An 18,010-nucleotide genomic window follows, 5' to 3' on the forward strand; every position below is an offset into this window, starting at 1 on the left:
ATATTTTAACTCAAGAAATCAAAAAAAAATGGCAGTTTTCTTTTAAGAGAACACTGAAAAAGTTTGGTCTTTGATCAGGATTATAATTCTGAGTTTAAGCGCTTCCTAAAGCCTAAAAAGACTCCTGAGAAAACAAACAGGAGAGAGGCCAGTCAGTTGAGTTTGTGGCAAAAGCGTTTTTCTTAAAAAATATTGTTAAAATAGCATCTCGCCTCAGCCTGCCTTGGGAAATAAATGTCTCGTTACACCCTTCTTTATAAGACACAGTTTGCTCCTTGTCTCCTCAGAACATCAAGTGTTTTTTTTCTAACAGACTGCAGTTAAACATCTGTGGTTGGAGTAAACAGCCTGAATCTCTGAGTCACATACCTCAACAGGGGGCAGTGGTGCAATAAACGTTCCTCCTGCTACTGGAGTCGAGCCGGCAGCCCTCCAGTCTCCGCCCCAGTACAAGTAGGGGGAGGAGGAGGAGGCGGCAGGTGAGTGGGGCAGGGTGAAGGACAAGGAAGGGGAGAGAGGCAGTGAGCGGGCCAACGGGGGAGTGCTGGACCCTTTCTTGGAGCCTTTTTGCTGCTGCTGCTGCTGCTGCTGCGGGCAAAAGGCGTTGAAGGGAGGGACGGCCAGGGACAGAGGGAAAGGGTGAGGCGGGGTGCCGCTGACCCGTCTGCCACAGGTGTGCGGTGGGCCGAGGGCGGGATGAGGGACAAGGGACAGCGAGAGGGATGGAGGCAGCGAGCAAGGCCGAGGACAGGGAGGGTTACTCACGGATTGTCGGAAGGGTTGAAGGGGGGCAGTGGGAGGGACCTCCATGCTGGGTTGCTTCCCAGTAGCTATGCTCTTCCTCCGGGCGCGGTGATCTGCAAGAGGGAGAGGAGCATCACCAGTAAGATAAGATACCACATGACCGAGAGCAAAACAGCAAAGGTGAGGTAAGGACAGGAAGTTCACTAAGATGAAACCAGAGGACATTAAAAGAAAAGTCAAACAGATACAGGAAGGCATTTATTGACATTTTTGCAACAAAATTATTTTTAAGGTTGTATCTCACAAGGCTGAGACTGTAGATGACAAGATGGCGACCAATAAACTGCAGGAATATGCAAAGAAATTTGTCAGTGTTTACAATCAAGTGACCAATGAGCCATGCAGCAGCATTTTGAACAGACAGTTTTTGAAAATCACATCCTGTTTTTGTTGGCACAGTTTGCAAAACTGTGTTCTAGGCCATGTACATTAATGTGTCGTCCACCTCTTCCCACCTCAAACCCACCTTGGTTTGTTTTGTACCCATCTAGGCAGCTGCCTCCACATTTATGATTCAATCAGCTGAAGTACACTTTAGAAACAGGCATATTTGGACCAGTTTTTCAATGATTATTATTTATCATTAGCATGGCTTTTAGACTTGGACATTAGTCTCTGATAGTGTTACCATGCAGGTGTCAAAATAAGGGTCTCTGGCTTTGGAGATGCTCACATTAACTCTGATAATTTAAGGGATGTGAGCCTCTGGGACTCATGCAAGGAGGTTGAGAACCACCGAGAACATCACAAGACATTCAGGAGACGACCTCATGAATACTGTTTACCCAGTGAGATGCTACCTTTAGACAGAGGTCAAAGCAGATCCAGACAGGAATAAACCCATAAAAGATCACACAGCAGGGCTGTGGACAAACCTAAATACACCTAAATCCGTCTCACAGCAGCTCAACCCAGTAGGAGTTTGACTATTTCAGACATAGATTTTCTGTCTGAATGTCAGATGAGGCGAATGTTAACAGTCTGAATGCTGGAAGGAAGAAATGGAAGATGCATGGCGAAAGCAGATCAAACAAACAAAGCATTTATTGACATCTGCCGGAGAATTAAAGCCCAACATGCTGACCTGCCTTTCCCTTAAAAAGACAAAGTGTGAAGGTATGAGGCTGACAAAACAGGTGACTAAGAACCTTCATCAAAAGTCAGAGAACTTGTAATAAGTTCATTTAGGCTTCCCATGTCCATCACGAGCTTTATTATTTGTCCTAAGTGTTAAATATCAGTTTCCTCAAGGCAAATTCCTGTGCAGGCACTTCACAGTGAAAGTGACTTTTATGACAGCCAGTGGGGAAAAATGTCATTGTGTTTCACAGAGCAGAATAAGAAATATCACAGCTGGACTATTAATCAATAAACAACCTCTCCTCAAGGTATGTTTAGGAAACAAATTAAAGGAAATGGCTCAACTTTTGACCGCTATTATGAGGTTGTGATTCAGTGGAGGTTATTGTACTGCATTGAGTTAAATCTAGGATGACTATTTCCACATCGATACAAAAAGGAAACCAAACAGCTGATAAGTGCAAAAAAATCACAAAAAAAAAGCCAGTGTGTTTAAAACATCGGCCCAAAGTCAAATGAGAGATGATTTCATAGCATTTTGCTTGATAATAATGGGTTAAATTAAGGCTACTGTGGTGTTTCATTTACCTCGGTTCTGGGAAGGACATCAGACTTTACTGTTCCAGTTGCAACTTGGAAAACCAGTAGGATTTGCTACCGGTTGTGCTCAGTGACCAGGTTAACTACTATTAACAATACAAATTAACAATGTATTTCTCTGTATTCTGTGCCTTCAAACAATGCACCGATGTGGTTGGATAGGGACTGATAAAAAAAACATCAAAATGATCAAAATAATTTGAGATACAAGGTTTTTGTCTGACAGTGATGATATTCTTTGTAGCAGCCAACATGTTTCCTCTCTTGCTGCGTGGGCAGAAGTATGACATTTAAAAACAAGGTGTACATTTTCAGGTGACCATCTTTTTAGATTAATCTGTCTGATATTTTCTTTATTTGAAAGAATAAGAGCTTAAAAGATATGTTTAAACCCTTATCTCTGCAGCTGGCCACAGAGGGCCAATCACAGCAGGAAGTATTCGTAATCTTACGTTGGAAAGGCTCGGGGTCAGGAGGTCACTGAGGTCATCAAACCGACTGACAGAATTTCAGTCTGGCCCAAGTTTAAACTCCCGTCTCTTATTTAATGTCATATAAAGCTGATGTTTGTAATCGCTGCTGTAAAAATGAGTAATTAGAAAGTAGACTCATAATGGGCCCATAATGTTTTCTTTTTATCAACTGTGGCAATAAAAGAGAAAATGTAATTGCCTGTGTTTGTGTGTGTTCATTTGTCTGCCACAGCTGTGCAACCTTATCGAACACAAAAGATGGCTATAACTCAGCGAACTTTACAGAGTGTGAGTTAAAGTTTGGGGTGATTGTGGAAGCCCGGTTGCTTTGTCATTTTTTGTTTTTACTTTTATATTTGCAATGTCCTTGATGACTGAGAGTCTACACCAGTGGTCTCCAATCCTGGTCCTCAGGGCCACCATCCTGCAGGTTTTCCTTGTTCCTCGGCTCCAACACACCTGATTTGAATCAATGGGTGATTAACAGGTTTCTGCAGAACATGAAGAGGTAATTTAACCATCGGATCAGGTGTGTTGGAGCAGGGAAACAAGTAAAACATGCAGGATGGTGGCCCTCGAGGACCAGGATTGGAGACCCCTGGTCTACACCTACATATGACACCAACATGTGTCGGATTGTATTAATACTTGAGTTTGTTACTCTCTTCTACTTTCAGAAGGTTGCACCCATTCAAAAAGTGCAAGTCTACACCAAAATCAAATGCAAACACTGATCAGGACGAGCATGACAGATAACAATTTAGTTTTAGCTTTGATTGCACAACAACTTCAGAAATGATACACACATGCTAACATGTGTAACATTTATATTTATTTCTGTAAACACATCATGCTGCATGTGACGTCATGTCTTTTGTGCATGTGGGTCGCTTCAGGGCTGCAGAGTGTTCACACAGGAGTCCGATGGAGGTCTAATTTAAATTATAATGTAAAAAAATCACATCTCAGCACAAATTTGGAATTGAGCATTAAGATGTACAGTGTGAACGTAGCCACTGATTCTTTATTGCTTCTAGTTTTTCCTCAGAACTGAGCAGACTAAATGCAGACTTCTCATGGCAGTTAGACAACCAAACATATTTAATTAGAATTTTTTAGGATTATTTGATTTGGAAAGAGAAACAAAGAACACCTAAATGGGACAAATCAAATTCTTACCGATGAATTTGCAACCAAGAAAAGATGTCAGACATCTGACTTGAAACATTACATCTGAAAACCAAGTCATTTTAAATGTTTTTTCAGTAAACATTGACTGAGACTGGCTCTCAGTCAGGACCAAGTTTTTAATTTTGACCCCCTTGTGTAACTTGAGCTTGACTCCCCTGCTTTAGGGAATGCTATGCTTTTATTTTTAAAAGGTAATACTTTATTACTTACTTTGGCATAATGGTCATTATTCTCTGACATCATTCACAAGGCAGCACGAACCAACAATTAGGACAGAAAAGCCTGCAATCAACTCTTATTCACAGGTTTCGATTCTTCAGCAACATTTTTTACAATTTATTTTTCACCCTAACAGCAGTAAACCCTTAAACTAGAGCAGGTGGTCTGGAGTATTTAAAAGTAAAAGAACTACTTATGTTTAAGTGAATTAGGGTTTAAATCACACAATGGTCCAATTTTTTTCTGCTGATTTTTAATACATTGTCTTTAACAATTTGTTGAGAAACACCAAATCAAAAATAAAAAATGAAATGTATTTAGTTTGAGCAGAAAATACTAGTTTTAGTTTATTTCTCTTGAGGGAAAGCATGTATTGACAGCTCACAGTCAAACATGCAAGCAGCTGTTCTTGTGGCTGCTGGCAGGACTTTCATCCAGAAGATAAAACATTTTCCATGATTGTGTTGAGCTTGCTGACGTCTTCTTATTAGCAGGAAGCTCAAAGTAAAAACCGTGGCTGCTGGGAATTTCATTAGCTTTGCAAATGTGGTCACATGTAAGCAGTAAAAAAAATTCAGTCATTAGGATTCGCTGACTAGAAGCCATCTGGTAGTTTTCACTGGATAACTGAAAATGTTAATGTTCATCATTTGGGGAGCATGAATATCTTTACAAATTTTCATGCCAGTACATCCAGCAGCTGTTTGAATTATTTCAAACAAACTAACAAACCACTAGCAAGGCAAAAAAAGGAACAAACATGATAATGTAACTTTAGTTGGAACATCTTCACCCACAGTGAATAAGGAAAAAGCAGCAAACAGCTTGTCGCACCACATCCCTCCCCTAAAACGAGCAAAATATTCTCTTGTCTGGTAAACTCAGGGTGACCACCTCTGCTTGAATAATCATTTTCAGTCTCATGAATACAGTAGGAAGGAATCAAAGCCCACTTCATTCATTTTTTATGCATTCTTTTCCAACTTTTTGCCAATTTCCTTTTTATCCCAGGATCAATTCACAGCATACTAACTGTGACACATAAGTTGGTTACATCCATCCATCCATCCATCCTTTTTTTAACCTGCTTTTCCTTTCCAGGATGCAGGGCAGCTGGTCTCTGTCCCCAGCAGTCACTGTGCGAGACGCAGGGGACACCCTGGACACGTCTCCAGTCCATCACAGGGTTACATCGAGACAAACAACCGTTCCCGCTCTCACTCACACCCAGAGTTATAAATTAACCTAACCTAACATGCATGTTTTTGGTCTGTGGGAGGAAACCGGAGAGAACATGTAAACTCCACACAGAAAGGCCAGGGGGGCAAACCTGCGACCTTCTTGCCGTGAAGCAACAGCTCTAACCACTGCATCGCCGTGCTGCCCGAGCTGGTTACATTTCTTCCTATTTCTGATATTTCAGCTTGTCTCGCTGTTATTCATGCCATTTCTCTCTTGTCTTCCCTCGCTCCATCTCTCTCCTAGGTTTTTTTGTCACTCTGATGCTCACACACACCTCCTCTCTCCCACGCAGCTTTTTTACATAATTCAAATAGTGCATTTATCCCTCCACCTCTCCTCAGCCCTTGATCTCACTCCTCACCCTTTTCTACCCTTCAATTTCTTTCTACTCCTTCTAGCCTCTCCTTGTTTTCGTACCATCTCCTCATTCCCTCTCACTCAGATATGTTCGGACTGAAGAGCCCTCCATTTTCTCCATGCTTACCTTTATCTGTATTCCTCATTTCTCCTCTCGGCCCTCGCCTTTCTCTGCCTTTCATTTACCTGTCCAAATGGCAATCTTTTCACTGTGAGCTAGTCGGTCTCTCTCTGTCTGCAGTTCTAACATTTTCTGCAACCCACGCAAAGGGAAAAAAAAAAAAAAAATCTACCATGACAGAGTTTGCAGTAACTGTGCCAATGTCTCTTTATTCGAGTTCACAGTAAAATAAATACCACCTGAAGGGTAGACGACTAAAAAGTGAAAAAGAATTCTACAGAAAATTATAGTGAGAATAAATGTGAATTAAAATTAATCTTTGCCAGACGAATCCCAATTTTGCTTCTTGAAAATTTGTAAAATTTCCCACACATGCTTTATTTTAGTCCCTTAATGCAGGGAGTCCAGTAAAGTTTAATGTCTTTGGAGAAAATGTCTGCCAATCAAATGCATTATTTAAATGATCATTATAAGTTTGATCTCCTGTATAAAAACAGGTGCTGCTCTAACAGGTGTGTGCTGGCACAATGCCAAGGAGGAAAGGAGGAAACTGTTACTGCTTATCAATCTGGGAAGGGTAACGATCATTTCCAAATTATTTGGAGTCTGTCATTGTACAGACGGAGACAGATTATTCAACTAAGGTTAAAAAAAACTGCAGAATAGAAATGTAATAGTTCAAAATCAGAAAGAACTGACTGAGAATCGACATCAGCAGAAAGATTTTTCAAACATGAAAAACCTTTAAGACAGCTGCCAATCTTTCCCGAAATGAACATCTCAACAGGTTCACCCCGAGGTCAGACTGTACAATTCTTTTCAATAAGAAAAAGAGCTAAATATCAGTTTCTGCTTGCCACAGTCATCATGTTAATTTTAAACTTTATGGTACCACACAATGTGCCTTCTCTTGTTGTGTGATCTAGTTTCAGATCCCAAGCACAAATTTCTAACAAAACGACTGAAAAAGAAACGACCCAGTCAAGGTTTACATCTAAACTTGATTAAAATGCTGAGGCTGAGGTGGGACCTGAACAGAGCTGTGCAGAGACAAGCTTTCTAAGCCCATGGTTCTTAAACTGTGGCACCACCGGTGGACCTCAGGTTCCCTTTAGTGCTACTAAATTTTGGTTTCAACTGTTTAAGAGCTAAATAATTATCATAAGCTACGCTGTAATGGAAAGTTAAGTTACGATCTTGAATCCAAATGGAAACTACTTGAAACTACAGTGCAGTGAAGAGTAATTTTGGAAATTTTGTGGAAACTGGAGTGGACAATGATCAACCGATGGGCTAGGGCAGGGGTCTCCAATCCTGGTCCTCAGGGCCACTATCCTGCATGTGTTACTTGTTTCTCTGCTCCAACACACCTGATTCAGAGGTTAAATCACCTCTTCATGTTCTGCAGAAGCCTGTTAATCAGCCATTGATTCAGATCAGGTGTGTTGGAGCAGAGAAACAAGTAAAACATGCAGAATGGTGGCCCTGAGGACCAGGATTGGAGACCCCTGTGCTAGGGGCTACTTAAAGCTTATAGCGCTCTTCATTGTGTGTGACGCAGTGAGAGCAGTGAGTATAAAAAGAGGCCCACAGCGTGTTTGCAGCATATCTAACTTCTCTTTCAACTGATAAACATGTTTGTTTTTTTGTAAAAATACCGTATGAATGTTAGAAAATGGCACCCAGGAAGAAGGAAGCAAAAGTAAAGTCTACTGCACCTCCAGAGAGGGAACAGCCTGAAACAGCAGAGACTGAGGAGGAGGAAGTATTTTCTATGATGATAGCAGCACCAGCAGACCTACAAGCGCTGCATGCTCACCATACATGGGGCAAAAAGTCGGATTTATATTTGACTTGTAGGCTACACAAATAGTAAGTGTGGAGTACTAGTGTGGTACTTTTGTTGAATGTACGATGACTGCATGACGTGCCTCACTTGGTTCAGGCAGACATCAGAAGTGGAGGTTCTGTACATAGTTTGTGTTCTTGATTTCCTGCAAGACCTTCGACCTTCTACAGAGCTAAATATACTCAAGTCTCAAACATAATTTGGACAAATTTGTTCCAGTAGAGCCCTTACAGCAGGTTGTGAGTGAAGCTTAAGCAGCACCAGTGGGGTCTCTAAGGTCCCGCTAGCAACGAAATGTGCAAATAGTGAGGAAGTTTGACTCAAGTTAATGGAACCATCACGTCTTAAACTGCACTGTTCAGCCAGGGTTAGGGTTAGGGGTTTGAATATAATCTTCTAAGCTTGTACTGCTGTTATAATGGTGGTAGTTGGAGAGCTTAGTGTTTTCTGTGGTGCCATATAAAGTTGGAACACTACTGGTCCAGAGATTTCAAATGACAACTTCCTCCCGTTTTCAAAGGTTATCCTCGCTCTCTTGTAGTACGGTTCACAGTATCATAGGTGGCTGTTACTCTGCAAGAGATGTTAATAAACTGTGCTGGAGGTTACGCCATCAGCATCAACACAGAGTAATCATCTCCGTTAAAAGGTTCCAAGAAAACTAAATCAGTACGAAACATATGGTTTCTCACGTAATATTTTAATAACGGGCGTCACAATGACAAAATCAGCCTTTTCTGTGGGTTTTACAAAAACAAGCAGCCTGAGATAGTGTGTGATCCAAACCCATAAAGTGATTATATATTTAAAAAAAACAAACTTTGGAGAGCATGTGTCTTATTTCATCCTTCAGTGGAGGGTTTCATTGGAGCTGAAGAACCCACATTGTCATTTTTTAATGCTTTTAGGGGTTTAAAAGGTGGGTGTAGTCTTCCTCCTTACACATCCTCATCTGAGAAAGCCACTGAACTCTTTTTAATTTGTCAAACTAACATTTCACGTTTTCCCCACCACCGATCAGATCAGTTGGAAAGAAATGCAGATTAAGAGACTAATTAAAGGCATCTCCATCTCCAAAACCTCAGCCCTACACACCCAGGATGTGCTGCGAATATTATGGCCTCTTTCTTCAACTTCAGCTATAAGCCGATGCTTGCTGTAGCATTTGCACTTTTAATTTATTTTCATGGTGCCACTGGGCATATACTGAAGCCTCTTTTAGAAAGTATTCTGAAAAATAACGAGAATATTTCCAGGCTGTGCCACAGTCTCAAAGAATCCCAGGTTGGTGAATGAAGGGATGGAGCTGAACTCAAGACAACATAAATAATTAGGAGCAAAGATATGAAGATGTTGACCCTGATTATTTATCGACCTCAAACATGACTTTATTTGCCTGTCAGACAGAAAACAGAACATGTAGATAGATAGATAGATAGATAGATAGATAGATAGATAGATAGATAGATAGATAGATAGATAGATAGATAGATAGATAGATAGATAGATAGATAGATAGATAGATAGATAGATAGATAGATAGATAGATAGATAGATAGATAGATAGATAGATAGATAGATAGATCACTTGCAGCAGTTGAACTTGTGTTTCTCTGAGAAACTGCTGAGTAAAAATCCCTTCTATCACGTATAAAGCATTAAATTTCAATCCCTAAAAAGACTTCGAAGCAGAGTAAGGATTTAAATTGAATCCCACTTCTATAACTTGATCTTTTCTCTTCAAACATTTTTTTTTTCTTCCCATTCTTATTTACGCACACAGAGAAAAATCTGAATGGATTGCCTGGCACCATGAAAGGCGGGTGCTCATGTTATCGCCCGTGTGTGTGTGTGTGTGTGTGTTGAAATCCATCCAGGGGTTCATTTTGGTAACAGACAGATGTACTCACTGACACAGACATGGACAAAATAAAACTCACTCTCCTTCTGTCGTCTGATGTTGGGCAATAATCACTTGTTAAACCTGATGCACCATAACTACCCCTGTCTACACATAACACACATGAAGAGAGGAAATGTGGGCAGCAGTTTGTGCAGAAACTCTATCTACACATAAATCAGACGTTATGCAAACACTCCTGACTGATTTGAGACTGGTGAGGTCGCCGGGGTTGTTAGGCACTGACAAATTAAAACCAGGAGATTTTCATTCTCGTTCAAACATCTGCACTCTCACTTTAATGCTTGTCTAACTTAATTGAAGCCATTAGGCTTTCTTTTTATAAAGGCATCAGTCTAGAACAAAGAAAAAAAAAACACTTGGACAAGCTCATTTAAATCTATTTCTCACTCACTCTCATTTTGATTCCTACTTTGTATTTTGTTGTCATGGAAACATTTTTTTTTTTTCCCTGACAGGCCTCTCATTTTATTTTCAGAAATACAGTAGGCCCATTAATCAGAAAAATATTAAAACACAGGTGTTTAGACATTATATAAGCCATAGCAATACACACACACACACACACACACACACACACACACACACACACACACACACACACACACACACACTGTTGTACTGCTCCCTTTGTTAGGATGTTGTTTTCACTTCCATTCATTTCTGTAACCGAACCCAGACCTTAACACTAAACCTTTCCATTACCAGTGGAAAGGTTTAGGGTTAACCCTAACCTAAACTCAGCTCAGTTTTAACCTTAACCACTAATAAAAAAAAAAATGATGTTCCACCATTAAACTGGTCTCTGGTCCCGATAAGGACAACCAGTTCTGACAAGTTAGGTGATTATTTCAGAAAAGGCCATAAAAAAGTAACAAAAGACACAATTGTACGCACATTTAGCTGATAGATGACGATCAATAAAACAGCTTTAGCCATCTTATAATCCCTGCTAATAACTGGCAGAACAAGAGACTGAGTGACAATTATCAGTACCATTGAAAGGAAGGATGCATTTGGAGAATTGTTTTGATTTTCTTGTTGTATCTATTTTAAAATTCTCTTACATAAGTGCTGTTTAGAGATGATGTAAAAGCTTGAAAGGCGGACTTGAAAAATGCAGCCACGCTGAGGTATTATCGTGTCACGAGAGGTTGTGATTTCGTCTGGCTGGGGTCATGCGGAATAGACGCGCCTGTCTCTTTTCTTTAGCCGCTCAATAAATCACCCGCGCACCGGAACAACATTATTTAAGTTGCTTGTTCTTGTTATCACAGGGCTGAAATATCTCCCTGGGTTTTAAAAAAGAGGCCACATTCAAGAATTTAGATTGTGTTGAATAAACCTCAAATACACACAAGCGTAATTAGTACAGATAATATATTATAAAGGTTGAAACCAACTTGTCCTCCAATATCTAAAGGTTGAAACGTCTCACTTTACCTTCAACGACTGCAGTAGTTGCAGTGTTGGGTTCATCCCTTCTTGGACTTTTAAACTAAAATGGCAACATGTTTTAATACAGATTGTTCTAGGCATTGAAATCACAACATTCCACAAGTTTCAGCAAGAATTACATTATTGTTCTTGCTCAGCTGACTGTAGGAAGCACAGGGCTATAACTCTTATAAGTCTACAGATACTGAACTAAAATTAGGTGTGATGGTAGCTGACATTTTCCCCAACCCATATTTTGAACACAACACAATGCAAAGCAAAGATTTTTGCTTAAAACTTGAGCATTAACTGTTAGAGTCAACCCTGATTGTTACAAAAATAACACACCGAAAATAAAAACCACCGGATGGATTTTAATGAAACTTCCAGAAAGCAATTATTGTCTGCACATCTACAACTGATTAACCTATAGAGTTACAGCTACCTGATCTGTGGAAACACAAAAATGACTATAACTCAGTCAGTTTTTCAGATTTAGAGCTAAAATTTGATCTGGTAGTAGCTGTGAGTCATTTACTCTGAGAATGACATCTTGTCATATTGTATGAGATTGTGCATAATTCAAAATTTAACTAAAACCTCTACAATTCATTCATCATTTCTCAACTCAAGATGATATTAGTTCAAAACCTTGGCATGAAAGTCAGTGATATGCTAGGCCTTTCATTTATTTATTGAATAATCTCAATAAGGCAAACATCCATAAAATTTCACTGTAACGTCAGAAAACAGTTCTAAATTTTTACAGCATTAGATTAAAATGAATTCAATGACAACAAAAGCTTACATTTGTTTACATTTAGCAGCAAGCTGCTCCTGCATTCACATGTCTGTCTGTATGAGCATGTGTTGAGCAACATGTGAAACTCTGCGCCTGTTTTATTGTGAATGTAAATCTGATGTCAAGCTGAAAGCTGAAGAGGGAGCGTGTGGGTGGCAATCGCTTCCAGCTTAGACCCTCTGAGAGAACTGCGAGAGAGACAGAGTTAAAAGAGTGGGAGGGAGGGATGTAGACACACATGAGTAAGAGGTTGGTTAAAAAAAAAGAAGAAAAACTGTGTGTGTGTGTGTGTGTGTGGGTGGGTGGCTGTGCTCGCTGCTAAGTGCTCGTGTAGGAGTAGCAGAGACAGTGCAAGAGCAAGACTGTATGAAGCGAAGACAGGATGACAGCTGAAAAGAGGAAAAAAGGAGAGAAAGAACATTTGGGGGAGTGGTAACAAGAGGTAGAGCTGGAAGCTGCACTGAGGAAGGGGGATGGAGGCTGAAGAGGGAGTTGGTGTCTTAATAGTACTGGAATGCTCCGGGCTTTTTGTATGTTTGCCTTTGTTATGATGGAAAGCTGCTTGGCTCCCTGTTTGTTTTTGATCCATGAACTCTGACTACAAAAACAGGCAGTTTAACAAATAATATTCAGCAGACACTTCCAGAGTCTAAGTGCTGCCATCAAGAGCCACGCAGGTAAAACTGTAAGCTTGCATGTCACCCGCCACCTTCCAGGCCAGAGTTTCACACGAAGACAATCAGAAGGAATGGAGTTGTGGTCATTTTGGTCAAACGTTGTAAATGATATGAATCTGCATCTCATGCAATATTACGATATCCTGCAAGATGTGTTTTTTTTATTTTATTTGAACTATACAAGTTGTATGCTGTGAACAAAATGCCTCAGGGACATCAGAAAAGACATGTTTGAATTGATGTAACATAATAAAAGTGGCATTCCTTGAAGGAATCCATATCACCCACAAAAGTTCCCATGTGATCTGTTGAAACTTTACATATGTGCTGAGTTGTAAAGTTTAAGAAGCTGTGGCGGCCGTCTTTAATAGGTTTTACTCTCAGAGTTAATCAGGAACAGATATACATCCAGTGATGACTTTCTGAAAATTTTATTAAAATCCATTCAGTCGTTCACAGATGGAAAGAAAAACTATTGATCCAGAGCTTATTCATTCTCGACAACCTTTGTAAATTTTCTGTTATTTTAGCCTGAATATCTTAGAACCATTTAAATGTCTTTTACACATAATTTCTATTCATAAATGCTCACTGTGATGTCTCTTTGAACATATCTGTTTTCTGGTTCATCATCGTCACCCTAAGTGCTATAAATAAGTCAACATGGCCTCTTTGGAAACAAAATGATGCCCACCTCTTAAGTCTTGGTCTGCTGTTATTCTGGTAAAGTTTTCTGACTGCTCAAACCTACAATCTAAAGGACCTAATATGTAATAAGGTTAGAAGACAGAAACTTGATGTCAGACGCAGACAGCAGGCGGTTTTACCGGAGCCATCCCGGCTCTGCAGCATTTCCCCGTAAAACTGACATCTCTGTCAAAGTCCATTTGGCTTTTAGAACAACTTCCAACAGGAGGGAGAGAAAAACAGCTACAGCTGCGATACGGTTCCATAAATGAAACGTGGAGCTCAACGGTTTGCAGTATCAGGATCGCTTTGCTGAGGTTTCCCTGGTGGGTACAGAGCACTCACACTATTGTTGCCTCATTTCACCTGCTCACATTCCTGCACCGGTAGTGATGTAGCTGCCAGACAAAGAGCTGCTTTTACCTCAGAGTCTTACAGCCCAAAGGTACTCTGGCAGGTGGAGGAACTAGGATTTCTGTGCAGTTTGATATCAAACTCAGACAGACTCCTTCAACTGGAAGCTCAGTGGTTTGACGCTAAAACTATCTACCTTATCTGCAACCCCACTCAACATGTAAAAGGCATTAAATTGTTTAAGAAAGTTTGTTTTATAAGTGTCTGCATAGATGGAAAGATTAGAAACACAGTATGAATGCTTTGCCACCAGCCAGGGTTCTGTGAAGGTTAAAGGACTCGATAAAGGTGGAGATCATTTACATTTCAGAAGTTTAAAACCAAATGCCTAACTAAAGACAAGTTCTCCAAAACAGATGCTTTTAAAGGCATTATTCTAAGCAACACAAAAGTTTTCCTCATTTAACAAATAAAACATAACTGTTCACAAACTACCTGCCTAGCAGGTCAAAGATTAAAAAAAAAGATGATTGTTTGATTTGTTAGCTTTCAGAGTATTTGTTGTGGAAAACTTTCAGCTGCAACCACTTCAAGTTTTAGCTCAATATCTGTAAAATAAACTGGTTTGGGGCCATTTTTGTGTTTGCTAAGGTCAATAAGATGTGGCAGCCAATTTATGTAGTTTTACATCCAGTGATAACCTCCTGAGTTTCATAATAAATTAGCCCATTGTTTGTAAGATATTTTGCTAACAGACAGAGAAATGAACACACACACAAAGGGAATTGCATTACAGCTTGATGTTCATTGCAGCTGGCAATAAATGATCAATCAGGGAAATTAATTTATTAAGTAGCACCAGGATTATATAAGCTGGAATAAACTGTGGATCTTTAAAGTGTAGAAAAAAATGGAGCATCAAGAAAAAAACACAAGCAAGCAAAAGTAGGCACATGGAAAAATTATTGTCAAATAAAATATACCACAGTATTAGACGTAAAAAAGTTCTGTGTAAATGGACCGAAAAACCTAAAATACTGCTCTAAACAAGTCAAAGTGAAAAAACTACACAGATGGAAACAGAAAGTCAAGAGAAACTTTGAAAATATGAGCAATATTACCTAAATATGACCTATTTTGACTGCAGATCACAGTTTTGTTTTCACTCTTTAAGAACAGGAAGAGAAAAACTTGGTAGTTAACCCAAATCCTGCACAATCCTTTGTCTGGTCACAGCTGATCCGACCGTAAAAAACAGCTTCTGAATATTAGAATTCACAAAGATACGAATAAATACATGTTTTCCTTACAACTGTCTCAGCTCAACACACTATTACTTCACAGAGAATTTTATAGGTTGACATTTTCTTTGACAAAAGCAATTTTCATAAACCGAAGTGAGTAATATGTTGTCAGAACTTTGGTTGTAATGATAGTGCCACTTTGATGCTATTTGCTGTCATTGTTATTGATGTTTTAAAAATCTGAGGTTAACTTCTGAGCAGCACAGCTTCATACAGAGCTGTCAGTCACCTGATTATCTTCCCTTTGCTTTTATTGGAAGAGGTGAAAAAGTGACTTTTCTGCAAACACTGCAGCTTAAAATAAAAAGAAATAAAAGAGGGGTCTAATTTTGTCTCGTATTTGTGTTATTTTTGCTAAAAATATCAAAAATCTTCAGATTATAGTCTAAACAAGCTATTACTTGTCAGAGTACAGTATGTGTAATCTTCTCTATGCAGTGCAGGAGCATCAGCATGGAAAGGCAGAAGTGCCAGAAACAAAAAAAAATTAAAAAAAGACAGAAAAGATTTAGATAATGAAATGAAAAATAAAGACAAAAAAAACTATTTTAAAAATGCGAATAGAAAGACAAATAAAGATGCAGAACAAGTATTAATTTTAATATTACTGTTCTTTTCATGCATCAGAAATGAATTTCTTTGCTCACTTCCAGTAACAGCTCTCCTGATTTTACAGAAGTGTTGTCTGAAGAAATATTGTCAAACTGGTCATCTTCTGCATGTGAGAATAATTCATAATGAAGTGGGTGTCCACAGTGTTTTAAATTAGTGTCAGAACGCTACAAAAACCTTTCTATGATTTAGTTTATGTAAATATACACTTGTGTGACAGCTAAAATTGATTTTAGTACAGTTAACGTGTTTTTAGTCTTTTAATTTTAAAGAATTTAAGTTTTTATCCTAACAAAAAGCACAACTCTGCCACCTGCTGACCTGCAGTCTACCAGACATTTCAAAGGGAAGCTTTACAGAAAGGTTACTATGAAGAATTAATATCTTATCTGTTGTCCATGGCTTTTCGAATGGCCTGAGTTTGGAGAAAACAAGTTAAAGTCTGCAGAACAGATGAGCAAACAGTCAGTCTGAAGCCCAAAGTGGACTACTGTCATCTTAAAACAACTCAGATCTCAAAAATATTCATTTCAGTTTACGCAAGTGTCATTAATTAATTAGTATTAGGTGCCAATCATTGCACATTACACGACATTTCAGCAGAATTATTACACTATTCCTGCTGGAAGTAAACCCAGGCTGCACAGGAAGTGTTACAGTTAGCTGCTGCTGCCACTATTTGCACTTGTAAAATGAATAATCATAAATTTTGACGTCAGTAACAGTGTAATGCAAAACTAACGACAGTGTGAAGGTTTTTAAAACAGCGTTTGCTTGTACTGTATGACTTTGGCCTTGACTGCATTTAGACTATTTCTCCAAACTGAGGACATTTAAAATGCTATCTACTCCACCTTTCTACAGAACCCAACTTTGATTTTTCTGAGCTATCTCTTTAAGAACAGTAATTTATTCTCCACGTAATCCTAAAAGCACAGCTACATTATCTTTATGGATCCTTTGGGTGTTTTCAAAACCTTGTCAGTTTCTAAAATATTACATTTTCAAGTTATTCATATAATATTTACAACTATGTTATGACTAAAACCCAGAAAAAAGACAACAAGACTGCCAAAAAAAAGCTAAAATTGGGCTAAAATGAAGCCATAAAATGAACATTTTTACCTAAATGCATGAACGTAGACATAGAGATCTGTATTTAGCAGGAATGACAGCAAATATATTGCTTCCAACTGAGCTGAGCAGCCACACAAACATAATGACACCGTCACAACATAAGACCATGAACATACTGTGTGGTTAGAGTTTACATCTGTTTGGTCACAGTTTGTAACTCACGCCACGGGATTGGATTGATTTTACCCTCAGTATGAGTTTAAATCCTTCCTTTACTATGTCACAGACGCATCTTCTCCTCGGCTGACAGCCTCTAAATTTAGCCTGAAATACTCAGAACTAAACGAAGGTTCTGATTAGACCTCAGCACTGAAACTGTGTTCATTGTTCAGTGTAAAATCGAGCGAAAGTGGACCCAGATCCTGACACTTGAGGGCCCTGCACCATGATACGTTATGTTGGTACTGCTTGATGCACTTCAGACCTGCATTTCTGGTGTTCTTTTATCTTTATTCAAATTTGTCATTTTCACAGAATCTTCTTTTCATGGCACATCTAACTCAATATATATAATATAATAATATACAATATTGATAAAGCTCCTCGGATGAGAAGCAAAACGTCTTCAGCTACAGAATAAAAGTCCAGCTGTTTCTGTTTTTAACCTTTTTTTGGATTTTTCATGTTCTGGATGACTGATAATCTGCAGCAGAATAATCCTCTTTGTCATTTCAGTGATTAATGTGTCCTTAACTTTAAAATTTGTAAGATAAATTTGTAAACGGCTGCCAACTACCACAGGCTTTTGTTTATCTACGGAAACAGCCAAAGTGACTAAAAATAGGATAAATTTTCCTTCCATATTTGTTAATTTACACAGATTACAACCAATGTAACGCGGGTCAATCTCAAACACGGTTTTCAGCTGAGTGTGATGTTTATATTGAGTGCGGACCCGCATTTCAGAACTGCATTCACTATATCTGGAAAAAGTAAACTCTTCCAAACTGAACCACTTCATAAAGTTCAGGATAACCCTTTTTTATTTGATTTCCTACTTTGTGATGAGTTTCTGTTTCATTATAACATCGCACGAGGAAAATGAAAAGCAGCTGACTTTATCACAGTTTTTTGAGTGTTTTGTTGCATTTCTGGTTTTTAGTTCTGTCAATTCGTATTTCTCATTATGCATCTGTTTTCTGT

At 39.0% G+C, this 18,010-nt stretch overlaps 1 protein-coding gene across 12 annotated transcripts in view; it reads right to left on the reverse strand.

The window, feature by feature from the left end:
• syngap1b (synaptic Ras GTPase activating protein 1b) overlaps window positions 1–18,010 on the reverse strand; it is a 147,151-nt gene that overhangs the window by 43,233 nt on the left and 85,908 nt on the right. For 10 of the 12 annotated variants that reach the window (XM_037980231.1, XM_037980223.1, XM_017433305.3 and 7 more), the window contains one exon: window positions 370–857. In XM_037980231.1, coding sequence (XP_037836159.1) covers window positions 370–857 — 488 coding nt within the window. The remainder of the gene's footprint in view (window positions 1–369; window positions 858–18,010) is intronic. The other 2 variants (XM_037980229.1, XM_037980233.1) reach the window with 1 other exon arrangement.

Source organism: Kryptolebias marmoratus, linkage group LG16 (genome assembly GCF_001649575.2).
Source record: "Kryptolebias marmoratus isolate JLee-2015 linkage group LG16, ASM164957v2, whole genome shotgun sequence".
In the NCBI taxonomy this organism is placed as follows: domain Eukaryota; kingdom Metazoa; phylum Chordata; class Actinopteri; order Cyprinodontiformes; family Rivulidae; genus Kryptolebias; species Kryptolebias marmoratus.